The sequence below is a fragment of the Camelus bactrianus genome, chromosome 10 (genome assembly GCF_048773025.1).
Source record: "Camelus bactrianus isolate YW-2024 breed Bactrian camel chromosome 10, ASM4877302v1, whole genome shotgun sequence".
In the NCBI taxonomy this organism is placed as follows: Eukaryota; Metazoa; Chordata; class Mammalia; order Artiodactyla; family Camelidae; genus Camelus; species Camelus bactrianus.
Window position 1 is genome coordinate 10,867,583 of NC_133548.1, and position 17,471 is coordinate 10,885,053.

General features: G+C 36.9%; 1 protein-coding gene and 1 non-coding gene across 2 annotated transcripts; both read left to right on the forward strand.

The window, feature by feature from the left end:
* The first annotated feature begins 1,436 nt into the window (after positions 1 to 1,436).
* On the forward strand, positions 1,437 to 14,930 carry LOC105070166 (olfactory receptor 5AN6-like). Its single transcript, XM_010956482.3, has 2 exons — positions 1,437 to 1,660; positions 13,976 to 14,930. Exons 1-2 carry the CDS (start codon positions 1,437 to 1,439, stop codon positions 14,928 to 14,930), a joined length of 1,179 nt encoding a protein of 392 aa, XP_010954784.3.
* TRNAG-ACC (transfer RNA glycine (anticodon ACC)) lies at positions 2,693 to 2,765 on the forward strand. Its single transcript has one exon. It is a non-coding gene; the product is annotated as a tRNA-Gly (tRNA).
* Positions 14,931 to 17,471: the final 2,541 nt, after the last annotated feature.

Sequence of the window (17,471 nt, forward strand, 5' to 3'; positions counted from 1 at the left end):
GCGTTTTTGCTGGTTGCTCAGCTACCCAGGAGAAAGTAATGCTCATTCACTAATTCTCCTGAAATCTAGTGCTTAAGATGGGGATTGGTACAAAGCCCGAATAAAGCAAAAATGATCTGGGGCTTCTAATCAGCCACAGGTTAAATAAAACTTCCCAAACAAGCGCATTTATTATGGAGCATATGAACAGGCATGCATTAAGCAGAATATTTTTGGCACTAAAAGAATCAGGTAATTTATAGCCATTTGAAACAGGACAGGGTACAGCTGTCTCCAGGGGGTGGCTAGCTAGCTGGGGACGAATTCACTTTAGTAAAATTACCACAATCCTGGGCATGGTGCTCATTTCGCGACCTCTGAGAATCTTTTCCAGATGGACAGAAGCTAACCAAGCTCAGCATAGCTAGCTGCAGAAGCCAGAATGCCATTTTTAGTTTTCCGTGAAGAACAAAGCCGCCAAGCTTGTACTTGTGCCAGTGGCACAATTCTTCGTCCTGTTGAAGAAACCACATGGAAAGGCAAGTTGTGATCAAAAGTCTATTTGGAAAGAAAGGAATCAAAGCAAAGTGGATGATGTGTGTCAGCGCCTGAGATGCCCGGACACGGAGTCCAGACAGGCTGAGCCCCTGCGCCAGGGCACTACTAAGTTTTCTCTGCAAGCATTCATTTCCCTCTCTTCTAAGTGACCATTTTTCTTTTTAATCAATATATTATTTACAGATTGATTAATTGACAGGTTTTCCTTCTTTTGATACAAGAAATATTTTGTCTCTAAAATGCCTCTTTTATACATTTTAATTATTTATTATGACTTGTTTTATGGTTTCATTTTTAGCATCTTCAGAAACCTGATTATTGTCCACCTACATTCCCCTAATTTTTTGGGTGGGTATATATGATGACATACACACACACACTCATTCACATACTCCCCAATTAGTGACTGATGCATTAAGTGAGCTCTGATGAGATTTTAAACTTTTTTCTAAAGATTAATGGTCTCATGTTTCTAGTCTTAAATCTAGGCAAACCTAGAACTTGCCTATTCTGATCATTCACGCAATTAAGGAAACATTTCCATTTCACTTCCCTGTGTCCAGATAACTGATTTGGGTCTCCCTGACCTACAACTGGGCAGGGAGAGTCTGACTGTCTTGCATGGAAAGAGAGAAACCACGTATCCCAGCATTCTCCCATTAGCTTGATCAACAATTACCTTCCCTGAACTCTTGGTGTGTCTCCTTGTTGTAACATCTCTTAAGTGACTGGGGAAGAAACACCAACTGCTTGTATCAGACCTTTGCTGCCTTTATTCTGTCCTCACTCTTCATGCTTCCCACTCCCTTTCTAACACTGGCCAAAATCTCCTATGAGCAATGCTGCTTATGAATCTGCCCAGGGGCAAGTAAAGAAATAGTCAGTGGGCTGTTGCAGTCATGGCTTGGAACTGTTATAAACGGGATGTGGCAGCATCTTCCATCAGTGTTGCCAGACTAGATGGCTGGCACCATCTGGTTGGAAGACAGGCAGACCACACACTTTGGTGGGACCACAGTCTAGAAATAAATCAGGCATCTGGGATCCAGAGAGACCTCATGGAAGAACAGAGGTTTCATCTCTCTCAGAACAAAGCTCTCCTGAGGGAGAATCACGATACCAGGTTAGATTTATTCAACATAAATAGCAAAGCTGGCGTCTGTAAAGGGTTTTGTTGATATTGTGTGGTATATTCGTGTTATTCTAATAAAACCTCTTATGCAAAGGGAGGCTGGGTTATTTTCATCTTAAGAAATCCTTAAGAAGCAAGACTGATCCATATGGACCCGAGGAAGGAAGTGCTTATATCAAACACACACAGAAACACATAGTTCATTTTCTAACAATTATAAACTGAAGAAGTAACCTGGCAGGGGTCATCTCACCCTTCATCTTGACCCCCAGTCTAGAATACAACTGGAAATGAGACTCTATCTGGGGTTGAGATGCAGCTGGGAGGTGTCCTGGAGCCTAATCAAGAAGAGGTGGATTCTGAGAAGTCCTGCATCTCCACACACCTCCCAGTCCAATTTTCCGTCTATTTCCTGTTATACATACTATTTATAATTTGCTGTATTATCTACATTGTCTGTTTGGATGACACTTTTTTTTTTCTTACAGTCTCTCTCTTTTCTTTTTTTCCACCAGAAGGCAAAGCAAATATTCCTTCTCTGTTTAACACTTTTGGTGTCTGTGGCTTTCAGATCTCTGAAGGTTCTGGGATTGTTTCTTATCATAGATGCCATCCCTGATAGTTTTTCAACAGAAGACCATACACGAGATTTTCCTGCTTCAGCCAATTAACATCTTTGATGAAGATGCTAGCCTTCTTTATTCATTTGATTCAGTTTTATTGAACAATTAGTTAGGTGTAACTTGCTGTTACTTCCTTATCCTTTTTTCTCCTTTTGGTATTTAGTATGTGTCCTTTTTAAAAATTTTATTTTTAATTGAAATATATTTGACATATAATACTGTGTTACTTTTATTTTTTTAATTGAAGTATAGTCAGTTACAATGTGTCAATTTCTGGTGTACAGCATGTCGCAGTCATGCATATACATAAATTCATTTTCATATTCTTTTTCATTGTGAGATTGCCACAAATTCAAGTGAGGCTTAGAATAAAGCAAAATTTAAAAAGAACAGAATTGAGGGTGGGTATAGCTCAGTGGTAGAGCACATGCTTACCATGAATGAGATCCTGGGTTCAATCCCCAGTACTTCCATTAAAAAAAAAAAAAAACAGGCAAGGGTGCTCTGAGGATTTTGATTTCAAGACAGCATTTCCCCTTCTCCTCACAAATACCTTAGGGGAAACTGAAATAACAATCGGAGGGGAAACTTCTAAGGCCCTTGTAGACATGGTGGGGCGACATTATCTGTTCTTAACCCTATCCTTATTCATTGCCTCTCCCTCAGAGTAAACAATCAATTCAAATGGTAGGAGTTTCAAATTTTCCCATGCAGGTTTCAAAATCAGAGCCAATAGCTCTTCCGCTTAGAACTATCACAGCGAGACGTATATTCCTTTTGATGAAATGTAGTCCAACTCATTTGATTGGATGAGACTTTTCTGGAGTCATATAACACTTATGTCACCTTTTCACCTAAAGATGAAATGATTTTATGTTTAGAAGATATAGAGGCAGATTAGAACATAAGTGGTTATGAAATGAAAATTCAGACACATTAGGAAGAAATTAATGGTTTACTATTACAAATGCCTAAGGAATTGTGGTCTTCTTCTTCCTCAGAGATTGGGAAAGTTAAAATGGCTGCTCCTATTAGAGTAACTGTTGGTAATTCCAAGCTATCCAATATTGGAAGATCCACTAAGGCCAGAGGCATTAAGTGGAATAAGACCTATTAGTTAGGAATTCCTTAAGAAAAGACATAATTCCTCGTACCAGTCCTTGCATTACTCCCACTTTACCTGTAAGAAAGCCAAACGGAAAAGGCTAAAGGGTTTCTCAAGCCCTGAGAGCTATAAATAACATCGTGAGCCCTCGCCATCGTGTGGTTCCTAATCCTCACACTCTGGTCTTGGCCATTCCAGGGGACACTGTTATTCCTGTTATTTCTCAGTAATAGACCTGTGTCATGAATTCTTTACTATTCCAGTAGAAAAAGAAGCCAATACCGCTTTGCCTGTACACGAGAAGGCCATTAGCATACCTGCATGGTTATGCCCCAGCACTATGCTGAAAGACCTACTTATTTTTTCTCAGATACTTAAAGCTGACTTGGCTGATGTATACTTTCCTAATGGCTCTGCTTTAATTCAATATGTGGATGATTTACTTTTGTGTTCTAGAACTGAACAGGACTGCCAAGGAGACACTATCCATCTGTTGCAACAATCAGCATCTAAGAGGCATAAGGTGTCCAAAGACAAACTACAGTTCTGCTTACCAACTGAGAAATACTTAGGTCATTTAGTATCTAAGGAAGGATTGTTGATTGACTCTGAAAGAATCAGGGAATCCCAGCTTTCTCACTTCCCCAAACAAAGAAACGACTAAGAGGATTTCTAGGTCTAACTGGATGTTGTAGGCTGTGGGTACCTAGTTTTTCCCTCTTTCCCAACCTCTCTATGCATTTTTAAGTCTGACCAACTAGACCTAATTGAATGGATGATAGAAAGAGAAGAGGCCAAAATGCTTTAAAATCTGCATTAGCTCAGGGTCCAGCATAGGCCATCCTAATTATAAATGACCATTTTTCCTTTTTTTTTTAAACTGAAGATAGAGGATACACTCTGGTATATTAAACTGAGGCAATGTGACCAGCGTTGACCCACAGGACATTACAGTCAATAGTTAGATTTGCTGGCAAAAGGGCTCTCACTGTGTATGAGGGTTATTTCAGAGGACAGCTCTCTTATGAAAAGCCACTACTGAGGAACCTGTAGTGTGTTCCTCTCTGACCGTTTATGTTCCTCACTCAGTTGAACCACTCTGAAATTCTCATCATACTCAACACTATTCTGTGAGTAGATTGACCTCTTGCAAAATATTGTTACTCTTTTCACCCACTACCACTTTACCACTGGCCATTTTCTTACTCCTAGGACTGACTTACAAGAAGTTCCCATTGATAATGCTGATCTAATTTGCTTTACAGATGGATCCTATTTAAAGGATGTGCAGGGACATTATCCAGCTGGGTATGCAATAACTTCAGTGGTAGAAATAACTGAAAAGTGCTTATTTACCAGAACCAAATCAGCCCAACAAGTAGAATAGATTGCATTCATTAGGGCTTGTCAGTTAGCCAAGGATCAAATAGCAAATATTTATACTGACAGCCACTATGCCTTTGGAGTGGCTCATGATTTTGAGATGCTGTGGAAACAGAGGATTTCTCACCTCTTTTTGGTCAGCTTATAAAGAATGGACAGCTAATCTTAAAACTATTAGACTCCAATCAATTGACAAAACAGCTGGCTATCATTAAAATACCTGGACATTCTAAATCTGACTTAATAGAAACCAAAACTATTGCCTTGAATCTTGCCCCCTGCCCACCTTTGAGAATGTCTTCTGCTCAAACATAACTCTGATGAAAATATTAAGAAATTTCTTTTGCAGGCTCAAGAACTAGCTTCAGAGGATGAAAAGCAGGCCCGGGGGAAAAAGGGGGGATTTTCTGACTCCATCTCATAAATGTGTTTTGGATCAAATAAAAGGCTTAAAGTACCTGTAAGTGCCCAATTACCCTTATTCCAACATGTACATTCCCTGACCCATTGGGCACCTGAAAAATGATATTATGGGGAAAACAATATATCTGGAAACCTTCTCCCACTGTAGCTCATAAGGTTTATGACTGATGTTCTGTCTGTCTTAAATATAATCCTGCTAAACCCTTTCATGGCTCTCAAGGCCACTTTCCCATTCCTAAGGGACCCTTTGAAGTTTGGCAACTGGAATTTATCTAGGTGCCTTCCTCTCAAGGCTACAAATTCATCCTGGCAATGATATGCATGTTTTCAAACTGGGTGAGGGAATTTTCTTGCAGAAGAGCAACAGTCTGAACTGTAGGCAAATTAATATTGGAAAGAATAATTCAAGTTTGAGGAATTCCTCCTGAGTTGCATAGCAACTGGGGAATCCATTTTGCTGGACAGATTATTAAATCCATTTGTAATAGGGAAGAACTAATCTGACTCCATATTCCCTCCTCTTTGTAGTATAAATGGAGTCTGAATTCTGACTTGGGGAAGATGGTTCTCTAGCACATCAGTCCCCCATCTTCTCAGTCGGCCGGCTTTCCAAATAGAGTTGTTATTCCTTGTCCCAACACCTCATCTCCCAATTTGATGGCTTGCCCTGCATTGAGCAGAATGAGTTTCTACTTGGTAACAGTAAGATTTGGTTGATAATGCAGTATTTTTACTGTGCCTATCACCCTGAATCTTCACTATTACTGGAAAGGATGAATAGCACAATTAAAACACAATTGGCTATAATTTCGGAGGCTTTTAATCTTCCATGACCCAAAGCTCTTCCCTTGGTACTCCTCAACCTTAGGTCACTTTGGTAAATATCAATTGTCTCCTCTTGAAATAATTACTGGGTTAACTATGCATCTAAATGAGGTATGTATGAACCAGCACTTCTTAAAGGTGATATTTTAAGTTATTGTCAAGGATTCATCAAAAACCTTAAAGACAATGAAAAATTAGTAACTAATTCCTTCCCCAGCTCCTTGGTGATGAAGACTTTAAGGACCACAGTTTATAGCCTGGGGATTCTGTCTATCAGAAAAGACATCAAATAAAGGACTTACAACCACGTTGGAAAGGACCATATCAGGTATTGTAAGCAAATCCCTGTGCTGCAGAACTTAAAGGAGTAAGCTTTTGAATTCACATTTCTCACTTTAAAAAGGCCTCCTCTCCTGAATGGACTGCAACTCCTATTTCTGACACTGGCTTTGACTAACTAAGAAAGGCCCCACCAAGCCAGGATGAGAATAAAATGGCAGCAGTGTTAGACAGCTAACCCAAGAGTCTGGACCAGGCCTGTAAGGCCTATCTTACTAGCTCAAACTGTCTGTATATGAAAATATCTGTATCTCTATCCTAATTGCAAGTTATCATTCTATTTCTAGCTATGTCTTTCCCCCAGTGTTTAGGATGGAAAGAAATCTTTTTAGCAAAACTGTCACAACGTATAGGTACTGGGGCCAGTTTAACTGATTGTTGTATTGGTCATCAAATTCCTTGGTCAATACAAGGCCAATTTAACCCCCTTGGAATTCCTGTCACTGACTTTTCAGGTGTCCATACTCAGATCTTTCAGGTTCAAATTCCCCAGCATATTAATATATGTCCATCCTTTGTCTGACACTGTCTTCAATTCTAAGAGACTGGACACAACTTACCCTAAGACCCTTTTGCTCCGTCCCTTGCTCAACAGATGTTTAAAAGAGAAAAATACAAGTCACTTGTGCCAGCCACTCCCCCACGTCAAATATCATACAGGTAGTTTTTGGAAAGCCTGCAAGAGAAACGACCCATGGTTTAATATTGTGTTAACAAGACTTCCAATTAACAAAGCTATGAACAAAAGCACTCTGGGAGTAATCACTTGTACTCACCCAGATTGTGTCTTGGAACCTACTCACCTTCCCAAGGGCGAGCTCATAAATGTCTTAATAGCTGGCAAGTAGAAGATTTATGCTTATTGGAAAGTTATGTTACCCCATTGTCTATATACAGAGAGGCAGATGGACCTCCTTTTCCTCCCCATTATGGAGTCAAGAGAACTATGCTATGAGGATACCAAAGTACGTGGTGGTGAAAATCTTTTAGGAATATTGGTTCCTATTGGAGGAATACATGTAACCAGGGATGTGCTTAGAAATCTATCAGCAACCATCGGTGAAATGGCTGAAGAAACTGCAAAAAGGATTGCAGCACAACAGAAGTCCCTAAATTCCTTAGCCCAAGTAGTATTAAATAACAGAATTGCCATAGATTTTCTACTGGCCAAACAAGGAAGCATTTGTGCTATTGTTGACACTACTTGTTGCATTCACATCAACACTTCTGGAGAGGTTGTGACACACCTAGAAAAAATTTGTCAAAAAACAAATTGGTTACAAGATGTAAGAAAGACTGACCCATCAAATGACCTGTTTAGATGGTTCCCCTTAGGATTAGGCAAATTTTTTTTGCTCTGCTTTACAGACAATTATTATTTTCATAATGTGCTTTATTATCCTTTTCCTAGCTATCAAATTACTCATAACATTGTATCACTGCTTGCTGTTAAGTCTACTGCTGAAAGCATACATGCAATGATTGTACAACAAACTGAGATGTTGATCAAATGTATAATCTAGGAAACTTTTCTCCATTGATATATTTCATGCTTATTTACTGATAAGAAAGAAAGTAATGCTTAGAGGAATTTAAACTGCCAATCACATCTATAGTTCTATATACGATAATGGACATGCACAATGCACATATAAGATACAGTTAGCATAAGTCCTATTGGACATCCTTGAATTAACCTCAATTCCCTGCCAAGCATCCTACTGGCATAATACTCTAAAAACAAAAGAAAGAACTGGGCTATTAAGACCCAGCATCAAGGGACATGATGAATCCAGGACAGATAAGCAACTAATTTGTCTTTGAAGGACCAAATAATTGATCACCTAATGCTTTCTAATGAAAGAGTTATGATCAAAAGGGGGAAGATTATGAGGGAAAATCATAAATACTTCTATGGCAAGGCAGCCAAACTAAGACATAAAGGAAAAATAAATGATATATCCCTTTTGTGGTAGGTCTTTCCCAACGTGCATCTATATTATACATTAACCAAGCCTCCTCAAGGCAGGAAGATGAAATCAATCTTTGAGAAAAAATTGTCCCTTTATTCAGAAGCCAGCATTGTAATTTTAACATTAATATTTCTTTTTCATCTTATAGAAGGGGTTGCATTGACCAAAGGCTTGTTGTGCCCATGCATAACTTATCAAAAAAAATATTTGATGAACTTTGTGTATAATGCTAACCTGTCAATATGACATGCAAAATTCTTTGTCTCAAAAATGTATAAAACTGCATCTCCAATACCTGATCAATGGAACAGTTCTCAGAGCTTCTGAGAATCTGTTCCTCAGGTTATAATCCTCAGTCTGGCTTGAATAAAATTCTCTTTCCTTTCTTCTTAGCTTGATTGTTACTTGATTTTCTGTTGATTCATTCTTGCCTTGATTTCCTCACTTATGCATAGGAAATAATGCCATGTCTGCCTCACAGTCCTGCTGTGATAATTGATTTAGATCAGGTAGTTGAGAAAATGTATGTATGCATTTATCTAAAATGAAAGTTCTTTGTAAACAGGGACATGTCCATATGTCTAGTATATTGTTATCAGACTATTTTACCAAATAGCTATATTATCTTAGGTAAATCTCTTAGCTTCACAGGCTTCAGGTCCTCACTGGAAATGGAATGTATTGGACTAGATGGTCATCATGTCCCATTCAGCTTAAATTACTCCAAGTTGTTAAAAAAGAAGCTATAATCATGGGATCATGGTAGATCCAAAGGGAAGAGAGAATTGAATCAGAAGAGACATGATAAAGTGGGGCATGAAATTAGCAGGGACAAAAGCTCCATGACAACCATGACTCCAGAGGGCAAGTACCTGGAGAGTTTTTCCATCAATTATCTTTTTAATTTTTTTTCCACTTTTGCTTTTAGTAACACATTTAAGAGGATTTCCAGTGTGGACATCTCTTTGGCTGTGAGTACACAGTCAATTTCATGGCCAAAAGTTCCCATGGTGGAGAGCAGTAGGGCACAACTGGAAAATCCTTTTGGAAAAGAAATATACAATTTCAATCTTTGTCTGGAACTCTGTCCTTCTGGGGAACTGGGTCAAGGTGAGAGCAAGATTTATAGAGAACAGTGGATTCTATGCTATCACTATAGCCATGTGATTCTTTTAGTAGGAGCTTCCTGGAGCAAAATTTATGGTCCACAGTCTCTCCCATTTTTCAATCCTTCCCTCTCCCTTATGTCTCTCTCCTCCACATAGGGCTCTTCCTTGGGTTCTCTTTCTCCATTCTCCGATGCTCTAACCTTCAGGCAAAAGATTAATCTGCAACCTAAATTTTCTGGTATTACTGTGGGGTGAGGTGTAGATATTGATTCTCAGTTCTGGAATTTCTTAAGAATATTATCTTAAAAAAATTGAAATACAGTCAGTTTGCAATGTTGCATCAATTTCTGATGTACAGCATCATGGTTCAGTCATATATATATACATACATATATTTCTTTTCATATTCTTTTTCGTTATAGATTACTACAAGATATTGAATATAGTTCCTTGTGCTATACAGTTGAAACTTGTTTAAAAGATATTATCTTTAACTCTGCTATTTTCTGATTTTTTTTACCTGTAAAATGAGGGTAAAGGATCATATAGTATCAAGTGAGGTAATGTTTGCAAAGCCTAATACATTTAAAAGTTAATTGAGTGCCAAAGCAAAAATAATAATTTACTGAATTTCAAAGGAATTAACTATGATAAAAACATGTTTGTCTATGTTTCCTATCTTAATTTATCCTAAGGACACTTTTAAATTTAATTTGTTCCCTTGAGGATCTGTTTTTATATAATAATAATTATTTTGATTTCCTTTTAATATATGTCCCTTTTGGGTTGACATGCCTCTAAATGAGATCTGAATCTACACCTACCTAGAGACAATGATGCCTGACTATCTATAGGGTCAATGATATCTCGGGAAATTCCCCAAATTAATCCATAAAACTGTAGCATCCTTGGTATTCCTATTCATGGGTATAGCTGTCATTTGTGAACCTGGGCTATCTTTCATTTGTGTTTCATTTTCAGTTTCTTTCATCAAGGTCTTGTAGTTTTCATTGTATGGATCTTTTCCTTCCTTGGTTTAAAAATACTTCTTAAGCATTTTGTTATTTTTGATTCTAATCTGAATGGGATAGCTTTAAAAGTTTTTTTTTAAAAGTTGTTTTATTGTTATTTTATAGAAATGCAACTGATTTCTGAATGTTGATTTTATATCCTGCAGCTTTACTGAATTCAGTGATTACTTCTTACACTTTTGGGTTAAGTCTTTAGAGTTTTCTACATATAAGGTCATATCATCTGCAAACAATGAGAATTTTACGTCTTTGTTTCCAATTTGGATGTTTTTTTACTTTATTATCTTGCCCAGTTGCTCTAGCTAAGACTTTCAGCACTCTATTGAAAAGAATTGTGAGCATTAGCATCCTTATTTTCCTCTTGCTCTTAGAGGAAAAACTTTCAAATTTTCACCATTGAGTTAGCTGTGGATTTGTTTTATGTGGATTTTATTACATTGCAATATGTTCTTTCTATATCCATTTTGTTGACGGTTTTAATCATGAAAGAGTGTTGTATTTTGTCAACTGTTTTTTCTGTATCTGTTGAAATTATCATATGATGTTTACCTTTCATTATATTAATGTAGTGTATCACAGGTATTGTTTTTTTTTTTTTTTGTATGTTGAACCATCCTTGCATCTCAGAAATAATATTCACTTAACCCTGGTGTATGATCCTTTAATGTGCTGTTGAATTTGATTTGCTAATATTTTGTTGAAAAAATTTACATCTCTATATTTCAGGCATATTGGTTATAGTTTTCTTCTGGGGTTCTTATCTGGTTTTAATATCAGGGTAATGCTGTCCTTATAAAATGAGATTGAAAGCATTTTCTCATGTTCAGTTTTTTGGAAGAGTTTGAGAAGCAATGGCATTAAACCTTCTTTAACTGTTTGACAGAATTCACCAGAAAAGTCACCTGGTTTTGGAGTTTTCTGTCTTTGGAGGTTTTTGATTACTGATTCAATCCCTTACTCTTTATTCTATTCAGACTTTTTTTTCCCCTGATTCAATATTTTTAGGTCATATATTTCTAGGAGATTGTCCATTTCTTCCAAGTTATCCAATTGGTCAGTATATAATTGTTCATAGTAGTCTCTTATGAACTTATGTATTTCTGTAGTAGATCTTGTAATGTTTCCTCCTTCATTTCTGATTTTATATGAGTCTTCTGTCTTTTTTTTCTAGTCTAGATAAGGTTTTATCAATTTTGTTTACCTTTTCAAAAATCAGTTCTTAGAGACTTACTGATTTTTTAAAAATTGTTTTTCTTGTCTCTATTTTATTTATTTCCACTTAGATTTGTTATCCTCCCCCCACTTTTTTTGTGTGTATGCTAATTTTGAACTTAGGTCATTATTTTTTTTTCTATTTCCTTGAGGTGTAAATTTTGGATGTTATTTGAGAGTTTTCTATATTCTTAATATACGTATTTATTGATATAAACTTCCCTCTCAGAACTGCTTTGGTAGCATTCCATTGGCTTTGATGTACTATGTTTTTCTTTTCAGTTGTTTAGAGATATTTTGATTTCCTTTTTGACTTCTCATTTGACCCATTGATTTGTCAGGAGTGTGCTGTTTAGTTTCCACATGCTTGTAGATTTCCCCACTTTCCTCTTGCTCATTTCTAGTTTCATCCATATTGTGGTTGGAAAAGATACTTGGTATGATTTTAATATTAAATTTCATAATACTTATTCTGTGTGCTAGCATATGATCTACCTGGAAGTGTTCTTATGCACTTGAGAAAAATGTGTATTCTGATGCTATTGGATGGAATGCTCCTCAATTTTTCTGTTTGCCCTATTTAGTGTAGTGTATGGCTCAGGTCCAGCATTTCCTTGTTGATTTTCTCTCTGAATGATGCATCCACTCCTAAATTTGGGATGGTAAATGCATAGTCTGTCTTGCTACCATTTCCCCTTCCATATTGATGGCAAACATCTTGACTTTCTTTTCTAATTAATCACTTCATTCCTCTGAATCCTCAAAGTAGTGTACCATGAAGTAGTGACTGATCTGATTTTTGGAAATGAACCATTTAACCTTTCTTCTCAGGGTGTAACCTTTGCATCTATGGGGATTTCCCAATTTACACATTTTTGCTATGAGGGATTAGGAAGTAGTTGGGGAAATGGAAGACATTTTGGAGGCTAATGTTGACAAATATGTGTAGTTCATTGACATAGTTTATTCCATAAATGTCACAGCCTTTCTCTTGGGAAATCTCCAAGACTTTTACATTTTTTCCATAAACACAGTTCCCAGGCTACACTTGATGGCTGTTTTCTACCTTTGAAGGCTTCCTCTGATATTTTTTTGTAGTCTGAGTTTATCTGAATAAAAATGTGTTGGTGTTGGGAGGTGTTCTAATGACCATCTACAAAGAATAACACCTATAGCATCTTGAAGAGAGCATTCAGTGTCTGGTGCAACAATATTATTTTGTTTAATTACTATTTGGCCTGAAGACTCAGTGCTTGCCTACTCTGGACTTGTTCCAATGAGATGTGAAAAGGGCTTCTAAAAACACTGCCTCAGTTTCTTAACACTCATACCTATTGCTTAGCATCCTAACCCTATCATGAGTTCAAACCATACTTTTCTAAAGAGAAAATGAATAGATCCTGGGGGGAATCGAGAATCTAACAAAATCATATACAATGGTTTTAAGTGGTATCAATTTGCAGGGTAGAGAGCCCAGAGTTTCCAACAGGTTCCAAAGTATCACTGACTCAAAGAAAATCAAGAATGACTGAGATACTTTAACTTGTAAGTATCTATAACTTGAGGAAAGAAAAAAAAATCTGCACCTGCAAGGAAGGGAGCATAATGGCTTTTAAAACCTTGTCTTATCTAACTTTCCAGGAGCCTTGGTAGAGTCATTAAGCTGGTGAAGACACATTTCCAAGCTGCTTCATGGTGTGTGACTCTTCCCATCATCCCATTACATTATTTTTTAATCTCACAAGGCTTTATGAAAGCAGAAAGGTAGTTACAGAATTGCCCACCATCCCTGATTACAGACTAACTAACTCAAGGAGATTTTCGAGAACACCTACTCCATCATCATCATTTTACATATGAGGCCTAGTGAGATTCAGGGGCTTCTTCAAATACTGAGTTAATATCAGAGTCATGCCTAACCAGGATCATTCTTTTCACCACATAGAGAGATGACAAAATTTCGTAATTTGGTCTATTTTAAATTCTAATAAATTTCTAAAATATGGAATGGAAAAGCATAAAATCATGTATTTAATGGGATATGTACTAATGTCGTGCATTTACTGTCTTCTTTCCCCAAATGGAGAGTTACAATATTTATCCAAGAGAAGTTTTCAGTTGAGGTTGGTGATTATACGCAAAAGGCATAGTTTAACTTGACATTGATGATTCAATATTATATATTTAGTCACGCGTGAATGAAAAAATGAAGAGTATTTCTTTTGTTTGTAGAATAAAAGCATTCCCTTCTCTCACTTTTTCTCACCGGCTTGCACCAAACAGGTCCATGGAAGTCAGTAGGAATCATACCTCTGTGGCTATGTTTGTTCTCCTGGGACTCTCAGATGAAAAAAGGCTGCAGCTCATCCTCTTCTCAATCTTCCTAGGGATCTACCTCGTGACCCTAATCTGGAACCTGGGTCTTATCATCCTAATCAAGATGGACTCCCACCTCCACACACTTATGTACTTCTTCTTCAGTTTCCTGTCTTTTATTGACATCAGCTATTCTTCTTCTGTCAGCCCAAGGATACTTTCAGATTTCTTAAAAGTTGAAAAAAAGATTTCCTTCATTGCCTGTGCCACCCAGTATTTTGTTGGGTGCTGGATGGGTCTGTCTGAGTGCTGCCTCTTGGCTGTCATGGCCTGTGACAGATATGTTGCTATTGGTAGCCCTTTGCAGTACTCAGCCATCATGTCTCCTGGCCTCTGTCAGAAGATGATTGCTGGGGCTTTTGGGAGTGGTTTCCTTGGTAGCTTAGTTGTAACAATCTCCTGCTTTCATCTCTACTACTGTGGGCCAAATCTCATTCAACATTTCTTCTGTGATGTACCTCAGATTATTTCCTTGTCTTGCTCCAATCCCTTCACCAGCCAAATGATGCTTTCTCTAGTATCTATTATTTTTGGATTCTGTTCTTTGCTTGTTATCATCTTATCCTATGGTTTCGTTGCAGTTTCTATCCTGAAAATATCTTCTATCAAAGGTAGTGCCAAAGCGTTCAGTACTTGTGCCTCCCACTTGGCAATTGTGACACTCTTCTTTGGCACAGGCCTCTCTGTGTACCTGCTTCCCAGCTCTAGCCACCTCAAGAAGGAGGACAAGGTGCTTTCTGTGTTCTATGTTATCCTTATCCCCATGTTAAACCCTCTTATATACAGTCTGAGGAACAAGGAGATCAAAGAGGCCCTCAAGACAATGATAAAGAAGGCAACACATTTATCTCTGTATCAGTAAGATTTGGGCTGATATTATTAGCCTTATAAGGAAGACAGGGGTGTGAGTATGTAAGTGACAGTTAGTGAGTCACAAGAACAGCTAAGTAGAGAGGTAAGTGAAAACCTAGCTTCCTTAATTTTTGGTGCCATTTTGTTTATTTTGTAATTTTCATTTTATCCTTTCTTTATTTTGTTGAAATGTAGTCGATGTACAATATTTTATATGTTTCAGATGCATGGCATAATGATCCACAATTTTAAAACTTGTCATTCAACTAACAGTTACTGTACAATCTTAGCTATATCTGTGTTCTGCATTGTATCTTTGTAGTTTATTTATTTAATACCTAGTAGTTTGTCTGTCCAAATCCCTTACCCCTACCTTCTTCCCTCTACTCACTGGTAACCACTAGTTTGTTCTCTGTACCTGTGAATCTATTTCTGATTTGTTCTATTCACCAAATTTATTTTTTAGATTCCACATATAGGAGATATCATACAATACCTGCGTTTCCATATGACTTATTTCACTAACCATAAGACCCTCCAAGTCCATCCGTGTTGTTGCAAATGGCAAAAATTTCATTCTTTTTTTGGGTTGAGTAATATTCTATTGTTTATATATGTATATATACATTTATATATCACATATTCTTTATCCACTCATTTGTTGATGGACACTTATGTTGCTTCCATATCTTGGTAATTTTAAGTAATACTGCTATGAACATTTTGGTTCATCCATTTTTTGAAATAGTGTTTTCATTTTTTGGGATATATTCTCAGAGGTAGAATTGCTGAGTCATATAGTAGTTATATTTTTAGTTTTTTGATAAATCTCCACAGTGTTTTCAATAGTGGCTGCTGGTGCCATTATGTTTAGCTGCCACCACCAAGTGATCTGAAGCAGTGCCACCTACATTGAATTCAGTTTAAAAAGTCTGTTTCCATCATTAGACCCAGTTAGACAAAACATTATGTGTTGAGAATAGAGGTTCTGATTGATATTATATGTAGTGAAATGACAAGAACCCAGGAAGCCTCACACACTATCTTTTTCTTCACTGATTTTCTCTCTTCATTTTTCAAATAAAGCACTTATTTACATATCAATCAAAATAAAATAATGTATAAAATTAAATATATGAAAATTAAAAATAGTTTTTAAATGGACATTATAAATCTTGAGCAGAGGGCATATGTATGTGAGAAACACACACACACACACGCCCAGAAAAAGAGAAATGGGAAGAGAGAGAGAGAGAATAGACGGGAAGAGGAAGAAAGAAAAGGAAAGGAGATGACAGGAGACAACAGGAGTGGAGAGGATCAGAGATTGGTCTACTTTTATTCCCAAATTAGCTTGTTCTTCCATCTTAGTCCTTCAGTCTTTTTGTAAGGTGAATTGTGAAAAAGAGATAGGAGAAAGCAATGGTAGAAAGAAAGGACAATTTTAAGGTCAAGAGTAGAAGGGATGCTCAGAGTCTAGAAAAAAGTCAAGTCATTAATTACTGAGCATGGATGCAACTGGAGGACACTTCATGGAAGCTTCCTAGAGACAGGCAAGGCCTCAGAAATGAAGGCTGTCATGATGTGTGTAGGGTGGTGGGACCTGAGTCCCAGAGAGCTGAGTCTCCCAGGGGATCTAGGACCTTAGGTTTGAGCAGGGAGGAGAAGAACCACCAGACTTGGGTTTACCATGGAGACTCAGAATCTAACCAAGAGAATTAAAAAATAATTTTAAAAAGATTGTATTTTTTTCAAATAGGAGTTCATAGGAGTTAAGTTTCACACATATAACATTAATATTTAAACTACATTTTATACTTCATATAGTTATATTGCATAGATGTCATTTTTTTTTCTATTAACACACGAAGTTGTCAGGTGAAAAATTTTTTCTTTTAAAGTCAGAATGATTGGGCATATTGAGATCTACCATGTTCTTCCTAGTGGAGCAGCAACACATATTTAATGCCACAAAGTGTGATTTATGACCAGAAAAATGTCCTCATTGCTTGGTCATGGTGTCCAAATTCTATACTTTTGGCCTTAGTTCTGTAAAATTGCCTTAACAATCTGTTCAACTTAAAGGATTAAATTATTATAGTTTTTATCAGGGCAATACATAACTACTAACATACTAGCAAGAGTTTAATTATATAATTAACTCATTGCCCACTCACCTCTTTCTTTCAGATTAGCTGAAGTAGATCCAACCAAGAATGGGACGTTTCTAAAGCATCTTTACAGCCATATTAATGGCAGGGTAGAGCCCTATTTAAAAAAAAAAAATAATGAGAACGTTTGTAAGATGATCTTAATTAATTATTTTTAAAGAAGAAATGGTAATACAGCATAATATGTTGGAAAAAACTCCAACTTAGAACACATAAATTATACCTGGTATTAATAGAAGGCAAGGTGTGGATTACATACTCTGATAATAGCTTAATAAGGGTCCTCAAATTTAATTATACTATTAGTCTTATTTTAGAGGTGATAATACTGAGGCTTAGAGAAGTTAATTTACTCAAGATCACAGAATCATCAAGTGCAA

Bases quoted from the DNA above. Each gene is read 5' to 3' on its own strand.
- LOC105070166 (XM_010956482.3), top strand. From the start codon at position 1,437: ATGGCTTGGAACTGTTATAAACGGGATGTGGCAGCATCTTCCATCAGT. The intron at 1,661-13,975 runs GTTAGATTTATT...TGCACCAAACAG, and splicing joins AGGGAGAATCACGATACCAG to GTCCATGGAAGTCAGTAGGA.